Source organism: Engraulis encrasicolus, chromosome 19 (assembly GCF_034702125.1).
Source record: "Engraulis encrasicolus isolate BLACKSEA-1 chromosome 19, IST_EnEncr_1.0, whole genome shotgun sequence".
Taxonomy (NCBI): Eukaryota; Metazoa; Chordata; class Actinopteri; order Clupeiformes; family Engraulidae; genus Engraulis; species Engraulis encrasicolus.
This window is the reverse complement of record NC_085875.1, coordinates 36,437,435-36,458,234: the sequence shown is the minus strand read 5'-3', so window position 1 is coordinate 36,458,234 and position 20,800 is coordinate 36,437,435. Positions and strand designations below refer to the sequence as shown.

The 20,800-nt window shown below is 42.5% G+C and overlaps 1 protein-coding gene across 4 annotated transcripts; it reads left to right on the top strand.

Annotated features, from left to right (window-relative positions):
• The first annotated feature begins 1,960 nt into the window (after positions 1 to 1,960).
• Positions 1,961 to 18,979, top strand: ppm1aa (protein phosphatase, Mg2+/Mn2+ dependent, 1Aa). 4 transcript variants are annotated; one of them, XM_063184270.1, is made up of 6 exons: positions 1,961 to 2,299; positions 3,531 to 4,542; positions 7,273 to 7,390; positions 8,695 to 8,806; positions 9,975 to 10,032; positions 18,362 to 18,979. In XM_063184270.1, exons 2-6 carry the CDS (start codon positions 3,580 to 3,582, stop codon positions 18,395 to 18,397), a joined length of 1,287 nt encoding a protein of 428 aa, XP_063040340.1. In that variant the 5' UTR covers positions 1,961 to 2,299; positions 3,531 to 3,579; the 3' UTR covers positions 18,398 to 18,979. The 4 variants fall into 4 exon arrangements, with proteins under 4 accessions (XP_063040340.1, XP_063040339.1, XP_063040338.1 ...); XM_063184269.1 differs by lacking the exon at positions 18,362 to 18,979 and adding an exon at positions 17,934 to 18,023 and having other exon boundaries at positions 3,535 to 4,542; XM_063184268.1 differs by lacking the exon at positions 18,362 to 18,979 and adding an exon at positions 17,934 to 18,023.
• Positions 18,980 to 20,800: the final 1,821 nt, after the last annotated feature.

The window sequence follows — 20,800 nt, the reverse complement described above, 5'->3', positions numbered from 1 at the left end:
AAGCAGTAGCATTTTTTCTGCTATAATCATCTCTTTTGTTTAGTTAATCCTTTGAAAAAAGCTTTCCACACATGCTCCACAACTTTTGCTGCTTTTGGGCCATGATCAAAAGCCCAAAGAGTTCTTCCATCCCAGTGTGGTGTGCTGTTTCTGCACTGGCAGAGGGAAAGAGCAGCAGAGATGCAAGTTAACGAGTTTATTCCAATATGCACACTCCCGTCCTCCACTTGTGCTTGTGGCCTCAAATTTTGCTGCCACCCTGCCTCTGTGGCGAAAACACGTTTCCCGGCTGTCAGCCTAGCCACAATAACTTTTGGGGGACTGTTCTTCATTCACCATCTCAATTGCAAATGATGAAATGACATTAGAATTGTGCTTTTGCAAGATTGAATTTAATTTAATTTTCTGTCGTCAGAGACGTCATCATGAGGTCACAAGCAGGCAAGTGAGCAAGGAAGGACGGAAGTCCACATATTGGAATACAACCTACAGTATATCTCCCATCATGTCCTGGTTCTCCCATTCTCTTGCCTCTGTTTTACCCGAGCTTCATGTCAGCCAGAGCAGGGCAGGGCAACTTTTGGGAGCTTTCCTCAGTTCGAAATCACAATAGCAAATAAGAGAATTACCGTTCTCATGTCAAAAATGTGTTTCTGAAAGATACAGATAGATAAAAGCTTTGCTTATCAATGATGTCGAGCCTTGTCTCACGAGGCCAGATGCCACAGAAAAGGGCATGAGGAAGTAGTTTGACTTGCACCCCAAGGTGTCTCACCGCTGTTTGGGGGTGTGCATTAATAGCTACCATCACATTGTCTCCAGGTCTGTGTAACAGAGGCCAACTAGCAAAGTTCTGAGTGGAACATTAGTAAATCTCCCTCCCGAAGCGTCAATACAGTGTGGTAGCGTTGGGCTATCGGACCGGCCCTTTAGCTCAGCGCGCTCGTACTGTGACTCCCATTGCCAAACCCATGTAGTTGACGAGATGGCAGGTTCGCGCCCTGAGGGCGACGAACTATGCAGGAACACCTTTGTCACAGTGGTGCCGTTGACCCGGGATGGGAGTGAGGTTTAGGGAGGAGAGTGTACAGAGGCCAACTAGCAGAGTTTGGAATGTTAGTAAATCTCCCTCCCGAAGCCTCAATACAGTGTGGTAGTGTTGGGCTATTGGACTGGCCCTTTGGCTCAGCGCGCTCATTCTGTGACTCCCATTGCCGAACCGATGTAGTTGACGAGGTGACAGGTTTGAAGAGGGACGAACTGCGCAGAAACACCTCCGTCAAATCTGCTAAGTTTTTGAAGACCACCAATAGCCTACTGTCTGAGTCTGAGCTGTGCGTGCTATTTTTCCAGTATTCTGCTGACTGCTTTACATCTTAATTGAAAGTTTTCTGAAATAATTACTATTCACTAGCTTGCATGTACAGGTCAAATCATAAAGACCTTTCATATTAGGCCTATTTTTTTTATTATTTGTAGGCCCTCTCACATTTTTTAGGCACAGACCCCCTTCTGTAGCATAAGCCTACTTGAACTTGAGACGTTTGATTGCTTATTAGGTCTCCTGTGCTATTGCTTAATTTGCACCATGTGGCCTTTCTTTTTTGATGTTTAGACTAGATAATGACAATAAAAGCTTTACATCTTGAAACGCATTGCATGTTGCTCTAAGATGATCAAGGAAAACCTTGATTTTTTACAGAACTCAGTCATGCCTGAGCCATCTAGGCTACTATTTGAAGCACTGTTCGAAATAAATCGTCTATTTCAATAGGCTACATTTCTGCAGACCATAGCCTTGCCTAGCCTGGGCCTACTACTCAGCAAGGTCGGCAAGCACGACAGAGCTTGGTTGTGGTGATCTGATGATGTGTAGTTCTAATCTAGGCTATGGAAAGGCGCTCGTAAAAAGGATGATGTCATTTGTTTCGACTGCGCAACCTGCTGAATGTACATCCGGGTCTTCAATCCAGGTCCTCTCTCGTCGAGAGGCTAAGGTTCAGCGTGCGGGTGGGTAAACTGCTCGGCGTAGCCCCCCAACCCATCATCACAATCGAAAATACTTATGTAAATATTTTGCAGAATATTGTAATAATGCATCCCCGGCTAGCAGACAACGGGGAGGTCCGCTCTTTCACAAACTGAACGCGGGGAAAGCATATTTCTCCCAGCACAAGCCAGTCAACAAACCAGGTCCATCTGACGGTGAGCCCTTGCTTTAACGGCGTTTCTGGCCGTTGTTGCAATTCCTTCACAACGACGAACGTCGTAAGATACCTTCTGGGCCTACACTGAATTGGTAAGTTGTCAACGATGCATTTTGATGCAGCCTTGTGGGGTATTTGGTCAATAAAAATATCGACTGTTTACACGGAAGCTAACGTTATTATCAACATGCTAGTCTATTTTTTAGCATAACAGGCTAGCATAGTAGCTAGCCTGCCCTTTTCCAAGTTGAACCCGAAAAGGTGAACCAATCATCATTTTGCATGCAATTGTGCGAAACAACCATTTCATTTACCAAACGTCATCGATATTACAATGAACCGAGTTAATAGTGTAGGCCTTGTGCGCTCTGCGGCGCGCATTACGACGACGCATCCGTGTCCACGCAGTGCTTCATTGCTTGTCAAGACGCTATGCCAGTACTGTTGACTCCTGTGTTTGTGCCGTTCACTGGGGTTGAAGGCCTTTATTTGTAAAATGTATCAAATGCATCACGCCGCGCACGGATTTTATGAAACGCTTTACGTCTGCCCGTTTGTGACATTATTTATTTACTCTAAAAATGAAGTTGCGACCAAGTATTTGGATGGAACTCTAAACAAATGACTTATTGACTGGCTAGATTAAACTAACGAAGGCAACCTTATTTATAGGAACCGTGTTATTCTACAAGATAATATGTCCTGATAACATTAAACTACATTTATTTTCTAGTATACGCTTCTTCTGTCACGCCATCCTATGCCAATCAATAGGGTGTTTTAACTGACAGGCGTGCGTTACCCTATGGCACAAGCGCAATTGCAAATTGCAAAAGCAAATAAAAAAATATTGTATACAGTGCGGGGATCTTGGATATATTAAGTAGATTCTGCTGTATGAGAAGTATTCTTATCCAACCTACACCCGTCGTTTATAGAAAACGCCTATGTAAAAGCTTAGGTTAATGGTACTTTTGCTACCATCAAGACGACCACAAACGTCCTAAGGTCGAGCCGGATATTTTTAGCAGCGCGTCGCGCTGTGGTGAAGTGATAATCTCACTTCCATACAAGGCTGGCAACGAGATAGATCAGCTCTCCATAAATTATTGTTACTTAAATTTGGTAACCGTGATTGCTCAGCGCTAGCCGAAACACCACTTGAAAATGTAAAAAAGGAAGGGATGTTGAAGTAACACAACTGCTGTTTTTTTTAATTATGTTATCTTTTTGCGTTAAGATGTTTTTGTCAATAGCTAACTTTTTTCTTTTTTATTATTTCGTCCTCTGTATTACCCCCTCCCCCCTTCCATTTATCTCTAGACAGGACCATTGTAACTAAAAGCACACACACCACTCATCCACAACAACAATGGGTGCATTTTTGGACAAGCCAAAGATGGAGAAGCAGAACGCGCGGGGCGACGGGAACGGCCTGCGCTACGGTCTGAGCAGCATGCAGGGCTGGCGGGTGGAGATGGAGGACGCGCACACGGCCGTCATCGGCCTGCCACACGGCCTCTCGCCCTGGTCCTTCTTCGCCGTGTACGACGGGCACGCCGGCTCGCAGGTGGCACGCTACTGCTGCGAACACCTGCTGGAGCACATCACCAGCAACCCCGACTTCCAGGGCACCGCCGAGCTCCCACCCGAGCCGCAGCCGCAGCAGCAGTCAGATAACGCTAGTAGTGGAGAGCCGTCCAAGGAGGAGCAGGAGCAGGAGCAGGAGGAGGAAGCCTCGGCGGGGGAGGCGGGAGACGTGCCCAGCGTGGACCAGGTGAAGATGGGCATCCGCACTGGCTTCCTGCAGATCGACGAGCACATGCGGCAGATCTCAGAGAACCGCAAGGGCGGCGGCGGCGCCACGGACCGCAGTGGCTCGACGGCGGTTTGCGCCATGGTGTCGCCGACGCACGTCTACTTCATCAACTGCGGCGACTCCCGGGGCCTGCTGAGCCGCGCCGGCGACGTGCACTTCTTCACGCAGGACCACAAGCCCAGCAACCCGGCGGAGAAGGAACGCATCCAGAACGCCGGCGGCTCCGTCATGATCCAGCGGGTCAACGGCTCGCTGGCCGTCTCGCGGGCCCTGGGCGACTTTGACTACAAGTGTGTGCATGGCAAGGGGCCTACGGAGCAGCTTGTGTCTCCCGAGCCAGAGGTGTGCGCCATCGAGCGCTCGGTGCCCCACGACGAGTTCATCGTGCTGGCCTGCGACGGCATCTGGGATGTCATGGCCAACGAAGAGCTGTGCAACTTTGTGCGCTCCCGGCTGGAGGTCACCGACGACTTGGAGAGGGTCTGCAATGAAATTGTCGACACCTGTCTGTACAAGGTGAGCACAGTCTTGCAGGTGCTGCTGTGTGCCATTCAGTCTTTTCAGTCCTCTTACTCTTACCTGTGGCCTACAGCCTTGTGATACAAGGCTCCATGTCGTCAATAATGAAATTTTTAATGTAATGCCTTTGCAAAAAACGAAATTCAAAGGTCACTCTCATTTGCAATCAGGATGTTCAGTGGGACAAAGCCCCTAAAACAGGGGTGTCAAAAATTGACTGAGGGTCAAAATAAAAATGTTGAATGCAGTCGCGGGCCGAACACAATATATACATTTTTTTAAATTTACTAAAATTGTTCACTTATTTATAGTTAAATTCCACACACACTCTTCCTCCTCATATATGGTAGTTCTAATGTGCCTGCCTGCAATATGAGTGTGAGCTGTTTCATTGGCCTGGGCCCACTCATACTCCTGTGACACAAAATTTCATGTTCAAGGCTTGTTACGTTTGAATGGTGTATGTGGGCCAACTGTAATACACATTGGAAATTATCTCCAGTGCCAAATCTGGACCCTGGGCCTTAGTTTGACATCCCTGCCCTAAAACATTGCTCTGCACTGGTTGACGGCACAGAGTCTTTTTCTCCACGAAGGTGGGGCGGCACTGAGGCAAGTGGTCTGAGGCCACAGGACAGGACAAGAGGACGAAGGTTGACTTGCACCCATTACCTGAGGCATATTCCAAACAGAAGGCTTAGTGACCCAGTGAGGGTTATATAAAGCATCTATACCTAAAAAAAACTACCCTAAAGGTCGATGGAAGATTGATGAGACAGACTTCAAATGACTTATGAATGAAATCTTAACATTTTAGTTTCTACTTCTAAATTCAATATAACACATGTATAGTACATGTATTATTAAGTCAGCTGCTTGAAACCTTCTCGTGGATCTTCACACGGTAAGCGTGCACAGTTCTGTGCAGCTATTGTAGTCATCAGTTCATTTCTTGCATGGGCTGCAATGCCTCTTTTCCACTGCTGGTTTTGTGGTAGGCTTACCAATCGCTCAACAAAGCGTAACTCGGCCGCCACTTTCTGCTTTTCGAATAGGCATGACACATTTCAATTGTAAAGCAAAAAGTGGTGGCCGAGTCGCGCTGTGTTGAGCTGTAGGCCTACCAGAAAACCGGCAGTGGAAAAGAGGCACAAGTGGGTCAGTGGATAAGCCGTTAGGTTTTAGGTGAATGTCTCATACCTAAGCGTGTGACTGTGTCCTCGCCAAGCCATTTTCTGTTTTTTTCTTTTTTTTCTTCTCTTCCACACTGGTCCAGAGTTTCATGGATTGCATCAGTTAGAGAGGGAACACATTGCTTATCGGAAAGACAATCCCTCCTCTTTCACAAGGTTGCCTTTGTGCAAGGAGCCCTGTTGGAAATCAAATTGATTACGGAACATTTAGGATGCGTGTTGCTCTTTTCCGTGAACAAGCACCACTCTGTCCTGAACCGGCAGTCGAGGTCACTAGTGACCATTGTGCACGGCAATGTACATTTTAAACAATATGGCACATTCCAGACAATGGTATTCTACTTCACACTATGGAGTCTAGTTCACACTAAGGAGGTTTACACTGGCATGGAGGTCTGGTAAACCTAACACACATTGTGGTAAATGGAAAAAAGTCGAGATTTCATTTGAATACAGGCGCCGAGACAAGAAATATACATACATTTGGGAACTGTTCTTGGTGGTCAACTGAATTGGTTAATAATGCAAAAACAAAAACAAAAATCAAGTATATTAGCTCCAGTTCAAGAAACACAATTTAAACTCTTCAACATTATACAGTTTGACAATATGATGTCATGGCAAAACCAAGAAATCTCCAAATAAAGTAAATGGGAATTAAAGGAGCACCAGTCAAGTTTGGCTATTTTACAACAATTTCTGATGGGAGCTCCCCCTTCTGTCTTTCATTGTAAAATGTATTTAAGTCTCGCCATGTTTCAGACTTTGAGATTCATTGCAGTGGAATGGGAGGCCTAACCTGGGCGAAAGCCAACTGTTGACTCCGTCAAACAGTCTGGCGAAAACTAAGAGGAATCCGTCTCCATGGAGGGTGGGAGATGGTCTGATCTTACTCTGCCATTTAAATTCATTGGAGTTCCGAATTCAAATTAAAACTCATATTGTGCTTTATTAGCATGACTGTTACGATATAGTGTCGCAAAAGCATACAAATAAGAAAACAAAAGTGTGAATAGTGTTACATGAACCAATCAGTAACGCACTTTGCGGGTGAGTTCTGCATCACCACTCTCAACTGTTTGCTGATTGACTAAACAGTGAGTGAACCGAGCTAGGAGGGTTTTGCCAGACTATGTATGGAGCTAAAATCTTTGGGTGGAGTCCATAGGATGGCGTCGCCAGGCTATGGGAGGCCAGGTCTTGCATGTACTGTATGGGTTCCCCACCCATATCCAGGAATGGCCATTCGCAACATTTACCCAGGCACCTGGAGCTGCATGGATGGTGATTGATGAAGTCAATTAAAAATATCTCCTTGAAACGTTACTGGGAACATGGATGTAGTACTGACTAGCTTAGATTGACTTTCAGACACTTAGAATTACCAATTTGAAACTTGGAAGATGACATTTTCTGTGGATGAAAGGCTATCAAATCACTTTTTCTTTTCTTTTTTGTTGTTGTTTGTGTTATGAGACTGACCAGCAGCCTTTGTTCCCACTAATTGTGTATTTGTGACGTTGTGTGTTTGCAGGGGAGCCGGGACAACATGAGTGTGGTGCTAGTGACTTTTGAGGGGGCACCCAAGGTGACCGCTGAGGCCGTGAAGAGGGAACAGGAGCTGGATAAGTACCTGGAGAGCCGAGTAGAGGGTAACACTCATGCCCAAACACCTCTTACTTTCCACACACACCTTCTATTACATTCGATCACACTGCATTACATTTAAAGGGGCTCTATGTAGGATTAAAAGTTTAATTAATCGCTGTCCAGTCAGCCGATGCTTATTTGAGTCATTAGTAAGTAAACAATGACTCTCATGACCACTTTCACGGTCCATCTGCTGAGAACCCCAAATGTAACTTTTTGACAGAGCGGTCCGCTACGAGTGTTGTGGGAAACATTTCAGTCACTTCTCATATGAAAAATCGCTTTACATACGGTATTCAGATTTGTCTGAACTGCTGGCATTCGGTGATGAAAATCATTCTCACTGCAAGCTTACTTAAACAGCATTTTTTCATGACTGTGTAGATTTTGAGACAGGCATGCCACGGGCACTGCACAAACTACGTCATTCTACATTGTGCCCCTTTAATAGTCAGATTTCTTTTGCTTCAGACATAAGGTTTTTTCCTTTAGGTTTTTTTCCTTTCCTTCATAAAATCTTCAAATCAAGTCAGTGTTATACACTATGATAAGCTAAGTTAAATATGCAGGGTCTGTCCTGAAAATGTATACACACTTAAAATGATTGTGCAATATGAATTTAAAGACATTTAATTGTTTTGTCCGCTTGCTCACTGCTTGCTGTCCAACTGATGACCGTTCAGGTCCATGCATTGCTGACGATTCGAATCACACAGTCCTCTTGGCATATCTGTGCCGTGTGAATTCATTTTTATTGGCTGCTATCGTTTCAGACATGAGAATGGGATTTGAGAACACAATAAAATGTGAAACCTATTACACTTTGAAAATGACACGAGTTTCAACAAACGGCAAACTTGGAAGGATGAAAAAACGCACTTACGAGCTGAATCTCATCATTTATTGTACCACTATAATATGTCCACAAGTTAACTTTTTTTTTTTTTTTACTCGCACGTAACGTTTTTTTCTTTCACTAATAGAAGTTGAGCGCGCCCATCACTACACTTTCAACAAACACTAACATTATAATGACTCGAAGTGTGTATAAACAGTACATGTTTTGGGACGTCCTGTATGTCCAGGGGCCTATACTACAAAGCTGGTTCAGGATAAGTTAAGGTTAAGTTAAGAGGTAAATCATCTAAGAGCTTTTCTTACGAAAATGAGTACTCCAGGCTCTTCTTTAGATGATTTACCATTTAACTTATCCTGAACCAGCTTTGTAGTATAGGCCCCATTTCTCCATAGTAAGACAGAGGTGTGTGCTTAATTGAACATGCTTTCTGTCCGTCTGTGTGTGCAGAGATCCTGAAGCAGAATGGTGAAGAGGGTGTCCCTGACATGGTGCATGTGATGCGGACATTAGCATCAGAGAACATCCCAAACCTACCGCCGGGCGGGGAGCTCGCCAGCAAGTGAGTGCCAAAGTCTCGCTGGATGTTGAAATGCGGATGTCATATCATCTTCATTAGGGCTGGGTATTGCAGCCATGTTCCTATATCGATTCGATTTCGATTCTTAGGGCTTTGAATCGATTTATCACGATTCAATTCGATTCGATTCATTCCGAATCGATTCAATCCGTTCCCTTCTTGGTGCTAGGATTTCCCTCAAAAGATGCTGTTGCCTATTTTTATATAAAAATGTCAAAGGGCTGTGACTTGACAGTGTTAACAGATTGCTAATTTGTAATAAGTAGGCCTAGGCCTAATTGACTAATACTTACAGGGTATTTTCCATAGACCTAAATTAACCAAAAAGAACAAAAAGAAAAAGAACCAAAAAAATCGATTTTGTGCCCTGTGAATCGATTATGTGAATTTTAAATGATATCGATCGATTATCGATTGAATCGATTATTATACCCAGCCCTAATCTTCATACAGGCTGGGGTCACGAACTTCATTTACTAGACTAGTTACTTGTGGGGGGTGTAAGGATGGCAATTCATAAGATTTTTACGATTCTGATTCCATTATTTATTCATCTGAACGATTCCATTGCTTAGCGATTCTCATTTGAGCGAAAAGAAAGGACAAGGATTTGACTTATTAATTGATGGTGCTTGCTGGAATCAAGCTAGCGTGCGTAGCCTAGGAAAGTTACAGACATTATTTTTGCTTACTGGAGTCAATTAGAGAATTGTTAAAGCAACTGCCAAACGATTTTATGGAATCTAAACACTTAGAACCGGTTTATCAAGAACCATTTTTCAATTCCCATCCCTGTGTGGGTGTACAATGCACTTATACACACGCACCTGTACGGCCAACATTGCCAAATGGCGACCTAGGTTTGAGTTCCAATCCAATCCTTCTGTCTTTATCCCTCTGCTTTCCTGCCTACTTTCGCACTGGCTTATCCTAAAAAAGACCAAAAACCCAAGACTTACTTGATTTTTCTTTGGTAATACACATGCACTTGTGATCTCACAAACTTGCAGTTATAAGGTCTTTATTTTACACACCTGTCTCTAAGACCACTTGTATGTTTGTCAGTGAGCATGTATGAACACGTTACTGTAGGTCAGTGGATGTACTACCATTTTCTATTTTGTTGATGAAGTGTACTTGTTTTCCTCAGACGAAGCGTTATTGAAGCAGTATACAACAAACTCAACCCCTTCAGAAACGAGGACACAGTGAGTATGACACCATCACATGCCACCACACTCTAGTCCTGACTGGGGAGATGGCTATGTGGATGTGTGTATGTGCGCATGTGTGGTTGATTCAATCAGCATGATCAGCATGTGTATGGATGCATTCCAATATACAGACCTCCATCCTGTCTTGCTCACTTCCTTGCTTGTGACCTCATGATGACGTCACTGATGACAAAATAAAACAAACCAGTAACTTGCAATTTTAATGTCATTTTCTCATCTACAATCGGCATGGTGAATGAAGAACAGTCCTCCAAAAGTTGTTGTGCCTAGGCTGACAGCGGGGAAACTTAATTGTTTTCTCCAAGGAGGTGGGGCCAGGAGGTGGGGTGAGGGCCCAAGCACAAGTGGAGCATGGGAGTCTGCACATTGGAATGCACCCTATGTGTGTGTTTGTCTGATTAACTATGTCGCCCATTCAAGCACATTGTTAGTCTCCTTGCCACTCTGTGACCAACGGCTCCTCTTTGTCTACCTGAGTGTCTATATCTGTCTCTATCTCCTCCATACCGTCATTCATTCTGCACTTTTCATTTCTTCATCTGGTGTTCCTCATCCTCATCTAGAGGCTTTTTAGGGTCTTTTCATTGTGTTTGTAGTTCTTGTTTTGTGTTGCTGTTAAGAGCCATAGGTGTTGTTTGCTGCCAGATAATGGAAGAGTAGTCGTGGTGCTTCTTCAGTAGTGGTAATGTGTGTTTAGAAGACCTCAGACTCGAGTCACCTTTCAATCTAGTTACTCCCATCCTTTCCTCTTATGGGTGGCCTCATGATCCACTCGCACGTTAGAATCCTGTTGTGGTTATTATGTACATGAAAATCAGTGACTTGATCGTACAGCTATGCATTCATCATTTGCGGTTATATAAAACATTGATCTTTTTCAGTCATGTTGGTTCGGCATCCAAAAAGGTGTCAGTAAAGAAAACGATCATTGCTTTGCAGTCTAACAGTAAGCTTAGTCTTTGTGGACATTTGAATCTGATTGTGGTGTATGCATTGTAGGGTGTTTGTTGCGTTTTGTCAAGGATGATGGTTTTCTACTGCGAACAAATGGTAGCACAATGCTGGAAATTTGAAGAGATTGCCCCTTGTTTCTGCTTCATGATTGTGGGTTCTGCAAAAAAAAAAAAACTCATCTGACGCATGGCACAGCTCTCAGGGAATGTGTTGCCCATGCCAAGTTGATTTGTTTTAAGTGTTCGAATATTTTTTATTATTATTACAGTCTAAAATCAGCTTATGGGTTTAACTTGAACAATGGTATGGAATAGTTGCCATCCTCAGGCGGGGTTGAAGGAGTTCAGTCCGGGTTCAGGGTTGTCTCAGGGTTCATGGTTGTCAGTCCTTGGTGACTCACAACCAATTGTAAAATGTAACAGTCCTGTAGCATTTCTTGTACATCCCCTTATTTGTTAAAATAGGAAACCACTAGTTCTGGGCACAACAACTGACACACTGCCAGCCCGTTTGCTTCACTATTGCAATGGATAACATTGTACCTTGCAAGTAGAAAAAGGCAAATGAATGGTATGGGTTGGAAGGAAATGAAAGGTTTTGACCTCAAACTGATTTGGCCCCCACAATAATGGGATCACATAGCAGTCATTGTCTTGTCTTTTCTGAAAATTACACACAAAACTGATCCGTTTACTTTTGCACAATGTTAACAACGACAGACTGACAAATTAAAAATAGTAAGCAAAACGAGCCCAAATTGACTACCTCGCCATTTGAAAGGGCTGTTATGATTTTTGATGTTTAGTTCTAGTCTTGCCTTCAGATTGCCTTTTGGTGAAGTCATGACATGAATAGACATCAAGCACTGCAGTGTGTTTTAGACGCCTACTCATAGTGATGTTTTACGTAGCGGATGAGTGGCCAAACAAACTAAATTAAGCAGAAGATGTGTGGGCTGACGTCTTTCTGCTGAGACATTTTGGATCACGTGCAAGTACAGCAGCAGACCAGTAACAATGACATTATATTTGAAAAATATCTGGCATAAGAGTTTATACTGTACTTGTCGAGCACGGTTAGTATTGTTGTCATACTTGGACACTACGTAGAGAGCATTTTTTAGCTGTTCTTGTTCTGGAACCTGTTTCTCAAAAGCATTGCTGCCAACCAGTTAGCAACTTACTAGGTTTCCAATGGGAAATTACACTGCAACCAAGGAAGTTGCGAACATAGTTAGCAACATAGTTAGCAACAATATTGTCGAGAAACGCACCCCTGTTTGGTCATGTAGTTTAAAGGCACTAGTCCTGCTGTCAGTTGCCATGAGTTGTCTTAAACTGCTTTTTAAGTTCCTTTTTTACTTCATCATGAAGGTTCAGCACCAGTTCCATTATCATGATGTCTGTTTTGTGTCCTTCATTCATCAACATACTTAAATTATGACTTTAAATGCCGTTTTTAAACTGTTTGAGCCACAGTGTCTGACTCGTGCTTGAAGGGAAGCATATTGTGAAGCATGGGAAGCATATTGGGAAGCATATTGTGTAGAGGGAAATGTATCTAAATTGGCATTGTGAAAGGTCAAAAAAGAGCTACGTAGATGCCAGAGCACCAATGCATCCCATTACTGCATTCAACTCCACTGCATTTGCCACTTGTTGTTGTCATGCTAAGGTGCACTTCCCTCAAAATACACACATACAGCACAAGTCAGCTTGTTGGTACAGTAGGCTCGTGCCGTGGCTCTAAAGGCCTGTTTCCTCCCTGTTTCTACTGAAGGACTCAGCCTCCACAGAAGACATGTGGTGATCCCCCACCTCCTCCCAGCCCTCCTAATATACCCACCCAGCTCCCCACCTTCTGCTCTCCACACAACGCCTGCATCGTTAAAAGAAGGGAAACAAGGAAGTGGAGGTGCTGGAGGAGGAGGAGGAGGAGGAGGAGGCGACGAAAAAGGCACCCCGCCCGCAGCACCCTAAATGGACACCCGCCCTCCCGACCTCCTTGGTTTCTCCCCCGGGATCTCATCTCTTCTCTCCTCTCCGGACTCGTCCATCGGGTTTCAGTCCTTCAGTCCTTCAGTCCTTCATAGACTTTTTGAGGGGGCAGGGGGTGGGGGGGACGACACATCTTACAAGGAATATCTCCCCCGGCCCGTACCCCCTCCTCCTCGTCCTCTCGTTCTCCCTCGACGATCCCCTCAACTCTACAAAATCAGCTGTTCCCCAGACCTTTCTACCACTGGTGTAAAAACGGCATGCCTTGTAATGGCTCCTCAGCACCTTCAGCTCCCCTTCCCCCCCCCGAGTCCGTCATATACCAGCCGCTTCCCTGCCCCTCCTGCCCTGCCCTGCCCTGCCCCTCCCAGCAACCCCTGCAAAGGTCTCCGTGTGCAAAGGCCTCCCACAGAGCCATCTAATAACAGAGTTGCGCAAACCGGGGACCAGGAAGTCGGTTGGTGATGTGATTCGTGTAGATTAAAATGTTTCTTAACAGTAAACTTCTGTTCGTTGGAAACTAACACAGAACCATCACATACCAAACAAAGATTAAGTACAAACAAATTACATTACCTTTACCACATTTTCTGTGTTCTACGGCCACCTCCTGGAACTAAGTAACTTCTAATAGAACTAAAGTCAATGGGGATTTCCATGTTAACGCTCTGTGAGGCTCCATGAGAGCCGCCATTGCTGTGGAAAGATTGGTCCATAGAGGTCTATGGGAGTGGCGTAACTCTGATATTAGATGGCTCTGGCCTCCCACCGCATCATTTCCTGCATCCCGACATTTTTATCAACCAGCCAACGACCATCCCTCCAACCAACCGTTCCATTGCACTCTGCCCTCTAAACCCTGAATCCTTACCATATTGCTTGTCAAAACCAGTTGGTTAAAACATTTTTTTTAAACTTTGATTCAGTTTGTTCCACTTTTTTTTCTTCTCTTTTTTGTTTGTTTGTGGTGTACAGTTGTCTAGTACAAACGTGAAGTCTGTATCAAATGCAGCTATAGTGGTGGGTTACGAAAATAAAAAAAAACGTACAAATTGGCTGCCTTGTGTTTTCAGAAGCATACAGCCCTGAGTTCCCTACCGCTCACCACAGCCATCACGCTCTCTCACACCATGTGATTGGGCGTGTGGTCCTTGAAGAAACGGGTATTTGACATGGGCTTAGGGCATGTTCAGTTTTTATTGATGGTTTTCTTTTTTTATTTTGCTGTTTTTGTTTTGTTTTGTTTTGGCTCTTTTGTATACTAAAGCACCTGCTTTGCTAAGGTAATCTGTCTTCGTGTTGAGTTGCTTTTTTCCCTGATGTCCATACTGTCCATACGCCCTCTCATGGTGACACTATCTCACTGAAACTCTCAATGCTTCTTGAGACCCTTACATTTCCATTCACAGACAGAGCCTAACTATTCCTTATACCAACCAAGCTAACTTCATCTGTTTCGTGCTTTAGTGTGTGTGTGTGCGTGCGTGCGTGCGTGCGTGCGTGTGTGTGAATGGGTGTTGGATTTAAAATGCTGTGTGCTGTAATTGTGTGACTTTCCGGGTTTGAAATTTCCTCCTGTAAATTTGCTGGGGTGTTGCTGAACGAATTGGTGTAGAGTGGAAAGATGCAACTGTTGGATTTCCCCCTTTCACATAATGATCCCTGCCACGCACACGCGCGCACACACTCACACAAACACGCTGGCATACACACACACACACACACACACACACACACACACACACACACACACACACACACACACACACACACACACACACACACACACACACACACACACACACACACACCTGTCCTGTCATGCTTAGCATCTGCAGTATGCTGGTGTGGGGAGGGATGACGGTGCAAAGGGTTCTGGCTAGGGAGGGTAGGGTTTTACTAGTTGGTTAGACCAACCAGTATGTCATTTTAAAAAGAATCGCCAGAAGTTGTTTTCAAATGGTTTAATAAGTGGACATTTTTCTTTTTCTTTTTTCTCTTTTTCCTTTTGTTTTTACACTTTGAAAATGGCTTGAGGTTTTTTTTTTGCATTTCTTTTACTGTATGACTTTGAATGAATTGTAAGGAAGAACAATATTTTGTTTCCCCCATGAATGCTCTGAGCTTGTTTGTGTGTAGAAGAGCGTGCCCCCTGTAGAGGAGGTGCGCTGGCTGTCCCATAGGCCAAGGGAGAATAGTCTGCTGCTATAGTGTGTGAATGATTGCTGCATCTGACTGGTTTGGTGGGTTGATTGATTTGATTTGTTTATTGATTAATTAACTGATGTTTTTTTTTTGCATTGGTTACCTTAACCACCCTCCCTTTGTCCCCTCTCCCATTCTTTGTGGAGTTTTTTGTCAGTGAAAATGTTTGTAACTTATTAAGAAAATATAAAAAAGGTATTGTGGCTAATTATAGTAATAATGATGATGATGATAATAATATTGCCCCACCCCCAACAATACAAGAGAGCTCAAGTAATGTTGGTAGTTATGGCTTTTGCCTCAAAAAAAGGATTTTTTTTCAGTATCTAGAGTTTTGGGTAGATCATTGTAAAGAAATGGTTGTATGGATAGCGCATATTTGGTGAGTGTACCCTTCAGTGTGTGGACACTAAAATTTAGTTTTGTGATTTGCTGCCCCCTCCAAGGCCCTGAGACTGACAATCATATATGATGTTAAGCTAACCCCGGCTTCCCCTTGTGAGTCTGTTCTATTTGGCTTCAACAGCGCATGCTTTTTCTGACCCATCCGGAAGATTTTGAATTGTGCTCCCAAAATCCCACAGAAAAAAAACACAGTCTCTCTTTATTATTGATTTTGTTTTTGCACAGCTGATGCAAAAAATGAGCAAATGTCCTCAAAACAGTGTTTAAAACAATGTGGCATTTGGACATCCTGCCCCTTTGCACACATGTAAATGATGTACTATATGGCCAGGCCTCATGTCTCTGTATACTGACTTTTCTCACGTTGTTGTTGAAAAGAAAATCCATCGCCCGCCAATCTGATATTTAGTAATAACTTAGCAGTTTAAAAAAAATGTAGAACTAAAGCCTTTAGTATAATAATTGTGATTATGGCCCAGTCCTATATTTTACCCCCCAGTGTCACTGTGTGCAAAGGGAACCAAAAAAAAAGAGTGGAAAAACATGCATTGGTAGACCCCTGTCACCACACATTATGCCTAAGAAAAGCAGTGTTTTTACCTCTGTTTTGAGTGGATGTGAGCGATCTTTTTGTTCACAATCAAGCTGCTCTATAGAGAAGCCCTGGTCATCTGTTGTGCACATAAGCTAAGCTATTTTTATTAAATGATTAATATGTATATTTGTACTCATTTATAAATATGTACACAAATGAAGTAATCAAGGAAAATCAGTCCTCCTCTTAACCCATTCAGATCCTCGTAAAACTGTTTTTTCTGTCTGTCATTTTAATATTTTCAGACTGGAAATAAACCTATTTTATTTGAGTCCAGTGTCTGTCTTTGTGTTGTTGAAAACTGCTTTACAGCATCGTGCGATTACCAGCTCTGACAGTTTAATTATTTGGGTAAATTTAACAGTCCTCAAGACGTGTAAGAAAACCCCACAAAAGTGAGCCATGACATGCGATAAATTGAGATAGTTAACCTACACCTGTTTTCAGTCTTCAAAGAGAGCTGTACTTCCAGTTTATAGTATGTGATTTTCACTTCTGACAACTTCTGATCCAGAGCTGCAAGATGTGTATTTTAAGAGACAGTGGCCTAACAACATTGAATGACGGAACACCAAATACTAACCTGGTGAATGATGTGCAGACAGCCTCACTGTCCTAAACTCTAAATGCTTGCTTTAAATAAGCACAAGTTAATGATTCTTAACACCCTTAACAAAAGTGTTGCCTGTGTGTGTGCGTTTGATTACTTTGGATAAGGTAATGTGATTAATATTTGTAAACGACTGATATATCAAATAAGGCATCCTGTTTTCAGATGAGGATCATAGGGAGTGCGCTGGAGTAATGCAGCACAAACCTTTGGTGTTATTTCCAAAAGTGATTTTGTTCATTTTGTTTGGCTTGCTGTGCTAGACCAACATCAAAAGTAAACCAATTTGACTTGTGTACTTGATGAGGGACACATCTAGCATAGTTAGGCTATCATTGGTGGGATTACAAGAAGACTTAAGTGTTCACACCTTTCAAAAATGGACTTCTAGGCATACACATGAATATTTATCAAACATTATGTGCCAGCATCAGCTTTTCTACATGACTCTATGGGCTCTGAAGTATGGCAAGTGCATGATTTTGAACTCCATCTTCTTGCTGTGTGTTCTTTTCAGTCAGAGAATTGCAAGGAATGTTCTTTATTATCCTTTTTTTCATTATCACGTCATAGCATTGGCCATCATTTGAAGTGTTTACACAGACTGAAGCATTCTTTGCTTTTTGCCATTTTGAGTCTGGAGTCTGTGGTCACTGCAGTATTTTTTTATATTTTTCTTTTGTGTATTCGAAAGTCCTGTATTGTCATTAACGGAAGGCAATGAGACACGTGCCCCTTAAATCTCCCCAATTTTGCATTTTTAATCGTTGAAACGGTTAAGCTGTTAACTTTCTAATCGCCAGTATAATTCATTCATATTTTGTAGAGCTTCTAGTTGGCAGTGTTTGGATTTAGGGAAAGGGTTGGTATTCGTAACACGGTTCTGAAAAAATACCACCAGATTCTGCTTTCTCATACTTACCTCTCATACTGCTTCTAGTAAGTGGTTTTTGTAATGTTGTTGATGAGGTGTCCCATCAGCCTTTCATTCTTTACTTACTTTACTTCTTCATCTGGTCACATTTGTCTTCACATCTTCTCTTCCATTTTCCCCTTTCCCATTTCACTTGTATTACACTGCTCACAAAACAACATTGTTTTTACAAAGGAGAGCCTGACTCCTGTGTCGTGGCAACGGGGAAAAGGGAAACCATCTTGAAAATGGAGGACAAGGCAATGCATTCAGAGTCTACAATATTCAGGTAACTGCTCATTGTAGCATAAAAAGGGAAAGCTGATGTTTGCCCTATGAGGCATATTGTGATTTATGTATTCACTCAAATGACATTTGTGTCCCCTTTTTGTTATAGTAAAAATGGTTCAAGTTATTGGATTCAGATTTTGACTAACTATTACTAAACTTAAAATGAGGCCTTGAGAGTATGTGCTATGCATGCCGCATGTATGCATTCTGACAGTGGGCAATGTTTGTATTGTACAAAAAAATTGCATGCCCATAGCCTATTTGTTCATGCTCTATTGTGAATGTGCTTTTTTCACACTAGTGCTCTTTTTTTTCCCCTCATTCATCTGCAGGATCCTGACATCCTTTTCTTCCGGGGTTTCAGCTAAAGTTTGCCAACATCCCACTGGGCTGCGGTTCCTTCTCATCCTAAATCTCTCCCTCCGACCACCTGTTGCAATTCCTATCCCATCACTCAAGCCAACTGTGTTTTGGACACACACAGCTGTTGACACGGCCACAGACCTTGCAATAATGACTCTTCCTGTGCCCTTGCAGAATTGGTCCTCTCGGTCACCCACCTGGAGGCTAAAAGATATTCGTACACGCCAACCAAACGCATAGCATAATTTCTCAGGTTGAAACATGTCTTTCTTATACCTAGGATTTGACATATACTTGAAATCTTCATTTGGCTGCAAATGGCCTGCTACTAACAACAATACCCAAAATTGCCTAAAAGGGATCCGAAGACTGCAAAAAGGTGCTCAAACCACTTGTCAACAAATGCACCTGGGTAAATAAATGATGTGTTGAATGTAATTTATGAATTGAAATGTATGGATCTGCTTGATGAACTGCCATGGGCTTTAGGAGAACTGGTCAGGATAGGCATGTTCAGAGCCAGTGGAACTCACTCATCACCTGACCAAATGAGAAATGATTTTGTGTCAATAAAATTGTCTCAACCAGCCTGTTGAACGCATATTCTATCAGTGAGCCGTATGCCTATATGCTGCCATACAGAATCTGTAAAGTTAAAAAGCAAAACCTTTGGTTGCTACTCACTGAAAACTGATCTTCAGAAAAAGTAAAAATGGATTTTAAAATGAAAGACGAATAAAAGCAGAATCCTCATGCAATACAGCCTCACTTAACAAGGAAAATTGATTTACTGTACCTTCTCAGATAGGTGATAAGAAAAAGTCTGATTTATGTATTGTATCAGTCCCATCCTGAAGCAGCTACACTTATGCATCAAAGGTCAAAGGGAGACATTTGGCACTCTCCAAATGACTAGGACACATTTCTCTCATAGACCACATGGGTCATACAATAAAGAGGGCGTCAGGGAAACACATTATATCTGATCGATGCCTGATTCATTGTTTGCTATTTACCATTTCGTAAACCTTTGTCACTTTTCCTCTGTTCTGCGTCTGAAGAAGGAAGCCACAGACCTACAACCCCTGGCAAAAAGTATGGAATCACCTATCGTGGAGGATGTTCATTGAGTCGTTTCATTTTATAAAAAATAGAAGGATGAAAGATGTGACACAAACCTAAAGTCATTTCAAAGTGCAACTGTCTGGCTTTAAGAAACACCAAAAGAAATCACGAAAAACATTTGTGTTAGTAAGTAATGGTTACTTATTTAGATCATGCACAGAGAAAAAAATATGGAATCACTCAACTCTGAGGAAAAAAATATGGAATCATAAAAAACAAACAAACAAAAAAGCACTCCAAAATCTTTTTTGAACCACTTTTGGATTTTAGAACAACTTACAGTCTCGGAGGCATGGCATTTATGAGGAAAAAAACATTCCTTTCATCATTTTTGCTCCATTTTTTCTCTGATTACAGTGCCAGATCATCTTAACGGATTGGAGCCTTGCCATTGACCATTTTCCCCAAATTTCCACCACAGATATTGTCTTGGATTTGAGTTCCAGGCTTTTTGTAGGCCATGACACTTGACCTTATGTGTTTATCTTCAAAGAATGTATTCACAGGTTTTGCCAATGGACCGGTACATTACCATTTCGAGAAATTATTTCATCATTCTGAAGCATCCTTTCAACTGATTGGATCAGAAAATTGTCAAAATGTCAATATAAACTTGAGTAGTTATTGAAAAGGCATTGGCAATCATCTCCAATCACCTATAGCAAATGGGCTTTACATACAGAGATATTCACGGATATTTGAACTTACACATGCACCCAAATTGGAAAAACAAAAATGCAATGGCCTAAAAAAAAGCATTCAGATAGTTTGACTGGATGGAAGTCTAATTAATTGATTAATTGTGAATCCTCTTTGAACAATTTGATGCTGGAAGTGTTGTCTGGTGCATTTATTTTTTACATGGGATTGATGAAAATGAGGATGACTGACTAATGAAAACGTACAAATGTCCACTGTCATTGACCATAGCCTAGGCTGCATGTCAGGTGAATGCACTGGGCGGAGGACATGACTGCATTACATTTTCAATAAGTGCACAAGTTAACTTTGTTGTTTTGGACACTTTTCTTATCCAATCAATTGAAGAGATGCTTGGAGATGATGAAATCTTTTCTTGGGATGTTAATGGATCTTTACTTGTCATACTGTAAAATCAGTGATGTCCAGACTGTTTGTAAGCTGACGATATGTTTTTCTTCAATGAATGACCTCAACCAAATGAAAATCTGAGGTAGACGTTTAAGAAAATGGTCCATGACGAGGCTCCAACCTGTAAAGCCAATTTGATAACTGCAATCAGAGAAAGAGTGAGTAAAATTGAT